Below are 3107 nucleotides of genomic sequence, written 5' to 3' on the forward strand. Positions count from 1 at the left end.
GAAATTGAAAGTAAGATAAAGAAAAACACATTTGGCTAGTCAAAATAAAGTCAAATAAAACTCATAATACTCAGGCTTATTTATTGAAGGAATGACTTAGCTTATTACGGTGTGAGGAAAGCCAAGCCCAAAGTCTGCTTGGCAATAGGAATGAGAAGGGCAGACATCATTCATTCAGCAAACATTTATTGTAGACCTACTATATACAGAGTTTGCATTTGCATTTTCCTCTTTCCCAAGAGGAAAAGGAAGAAATAGGGATTTTATATTCAGGCTTGCTCTACTCTACTGTAGCGTCTGTCATTTATATCTCATTATAAAAACGTTTATTGTTTGTTTTTAATCACTACCAAGTTGAGTGGAAAAGAGCCCTACACTGGGATGTAGGTGCTGTGATAGTCCGCCAGGTTCACTCACTCACTATCTTTATAATCCCATAGACAGCTTCACCTTGGCAATATTTAACGATGCCATTGATTTACTGTATTAGGGTATATTATAATTAGTCTTTTCTGATATTTGAAATGCCTTGTTACTGAAGTTTTTATACAGCTATAGAGAGGATGAATTGTTTGCCTTCCCTTTTGCTCAAGGTAGTTTGGATGGGAGTAGAGACTCTGAAGGGGAATGTCCTGTGCTGCTGCTTTCCCCATCTTCTCATCCCATCTATGATTAGCTTTTCAAGTGCACAAGCTGGGTGGGGATAGGGGGCCTCCATTTTCTTGATCAGGATATTTCCATTTGTCCCATTACCTTTCACTGTTAGCAGTTTCATGTCTGTATCCAGACTTTTTGTTTTCTCTTATCCTGTTCAAGATGTCTGAGATCTTTTTTTAAAAAATTGTGAAGGGCTCCTTCTTGTGTGCCAGTGTTGTTCTTAGGCTGCAGCTCTTTTTTTGTCATATTTGGGCTTGACTTCACCAAGATTTGTACAGCCATAACCCTCTCCCCACTGTCTTCCTTTGACTAAGGGATACGGTCTATCTCTTTATTTTTTTATCCTCAAACCTCTCTCTTAGATCTAAGGGGCTTAAAGCTTTCTCAAGCCCTATCAGGGTTGTGCTCACTTTTGTTTCAGCACTGATAATCTTTCTTGTGGTTTAATAACTATACTAGTCTTGGTGGAACAAGGAAAAAGAAAAGACATTAGAAGATAAGTCTTTTTTCCCTGGTAGTTTTTTATTTAATTCATAGAGAACATACACCTTTTCTAACTTCTATTTGTTAACTTTGATATAAGCAGATATAATCTCAGCTGTCTTTGAGGAAAAATTTTTAGGAAAAATGCTACTTAGTATACTCATAAATTAAAATTACAGTATAATCGAACTTTGGGAAGATTCTTTCACCCAGGAAAGGAGGGAAGAATTTCTTTCCTTACTCACTTCCCTCAGTGCAGTTAGGCCCTTACTTTCAAGCTAAAACTGGAAATAGTTCAGCTAGTGTGATAACTAGGACTTTTATAATTTTTTGCTTGAATCTCCATTTATAATAGTTTTCTTTAAAAGATGCTTGCAGGTTGCCAGAATGATTTATAAATGAACTTATGAGGAATACGTGGTTCTAAAAAGCAAGATTTTTGTTTTTCCTTTGAGATTAGTAAGACTGGAATGTATATTTGGCAGTGACTATTATTTGAATTGATTTACCTTTTTTAACCTGTACTTCTGTTGTGTACTCTGTGGGGAGGATTTATTTCTACTACTAATTTTAAATGAAGAATAAACTTTTAAAAAATTATTAAAATACTAAGAGATCTGCTGAGGCGTAGATGATGACATAAATTGTATTAAAAGGGGAATGCATTCTGGAGCAGCTTTTGAAGACATCTCATTGCCTTTTTAATGTCCTTAGAAACCTTTATCTACTTCATACCGTCTGCTTATGGTTGGATATTATTTAATCCACCTCCTGCAAGAGAGTCTCTGTGATATTTATACCTGTTATAATTTTTTTAGGTGGATTTATAATAATTGTTGACTCTGGATTTATTTTAACTTTTTTCTCAGTTTTAAGTTTTCCTCATTTTGTTTCCCCTTAAAATTACTTGAGTAGTTATGTTTACCTATTACTAATTAAAGTATTTCTTTAATAACAGATTTATACCTGAAACTGGAAGATGTGACCCATAAATTTAATAAGCCCTGTATAATGGATGTAAAGATAGGGCGGAAAAGCTATGATCCTTTTGCTTCATCTGAGAAGATTCAGCAACAGGTCAGCAAGTACCCATTAATGGAAGAGATTGGGTTCTTGGTGCTTGGCATGAGGGTAAGAGTGACTATTAGTATAATATACACATTTCTCGTTACATGTTCTTTCCTTGAAAATTATAGATGTCATTATAATACTAATATATCAGAAGGTAATATATTTTGGAATTGGGTTTTCCGTAACTCCCCAATGTGGGCACAGATTTTTATCTCTTTTATTCACTGATATATAGTCAGTGTCTGGAATGATTCTGACACATGGTATGTAATTAATGAATGAATGGCTGAATCTCAAGACTTTGACTATGGTAATTTTGTTTTAAAGAAACTTTAAGTTTAGGTGTAAAATAAATAATGTGATAAGTAAATACTTTATTATTTATGATTTCTCCATGACGAAAGTGCTAAGTTTATATATTCAGTAATTTTTCTGTATTTTTAAAATAGAGGAAGCTAAAATTAGGCCAGTGTTTCAGACTATAATTTAAAACAGTTGCTTCATTTGCTTATGATTCTGTAGGTTGGCAATTTGAACTGGGCTTAGGCAGATAGTACTGCTGATCTCACCTAGGGTCCCTTATGTGGCTGCACTCACCTTATGGCTTGACTGGAGCTAGATGGTTGATCTAAAATTACCTCACTCTTCTGTCTGGGAGTTTGTACTAACTTTTGGATGGGCCTTTTTCCATGTGGTCTCTCATCCTCCAGGAGGCTAGCTGGAGCTTTGTCATGTACCACATTCCAAGAAGGCAAGAATGGGAGCTACAAGGGCTCTTGAAATCTAGGTTAGGAAGTTACTTGCTTTCACTTCTCTGGAATTCTAAGGTCAGAGTATACATAGGGTCAGCCCATATTATCGAAAGGAAAGAGAAATAGATTCCACTTCTGATGGTG

General features: G+C 35.2%; 1 protein-coding gene across 1 annotated transcript in view; it reads left to right on the forward strand.

Annotated features, from left to right (window-relative positions):
• IPMK (inositol polyphosphate multikinase) overlaps nucleotides 1–3107 on the forward strand; it is a 39686-nt gene that overhangs the window by 30161 nt on the left and 6418 nt on the right. The window contains exon 4 of the mRNA XM_019638374.1: nucleotides 2099–2271. Coding sequence (XP_019493919.1) covers nucleotides 2099–2271 — 173 coding nt within the window. The remainder of the gene's footprint in view (nucleotides 1–2098; nucleotides 2272–3107) is intronic.

Source organism: Hipposideros armiger, unplaced genomic scaffold, assembly GCF_001890085.2.
Source record: "Hipposideros armiger isolate ML-2016 unplaced genomic scaffold, ASM189008v1 scaffold_39, whole genome shotgun sequence".
Classification (NCBI taxonomy): Eukaryota; Metazoa; Chordata; class Mammalia; order Chiroptera; family Hipposideridae; genus Hipposideros; species Hipposideros armiger.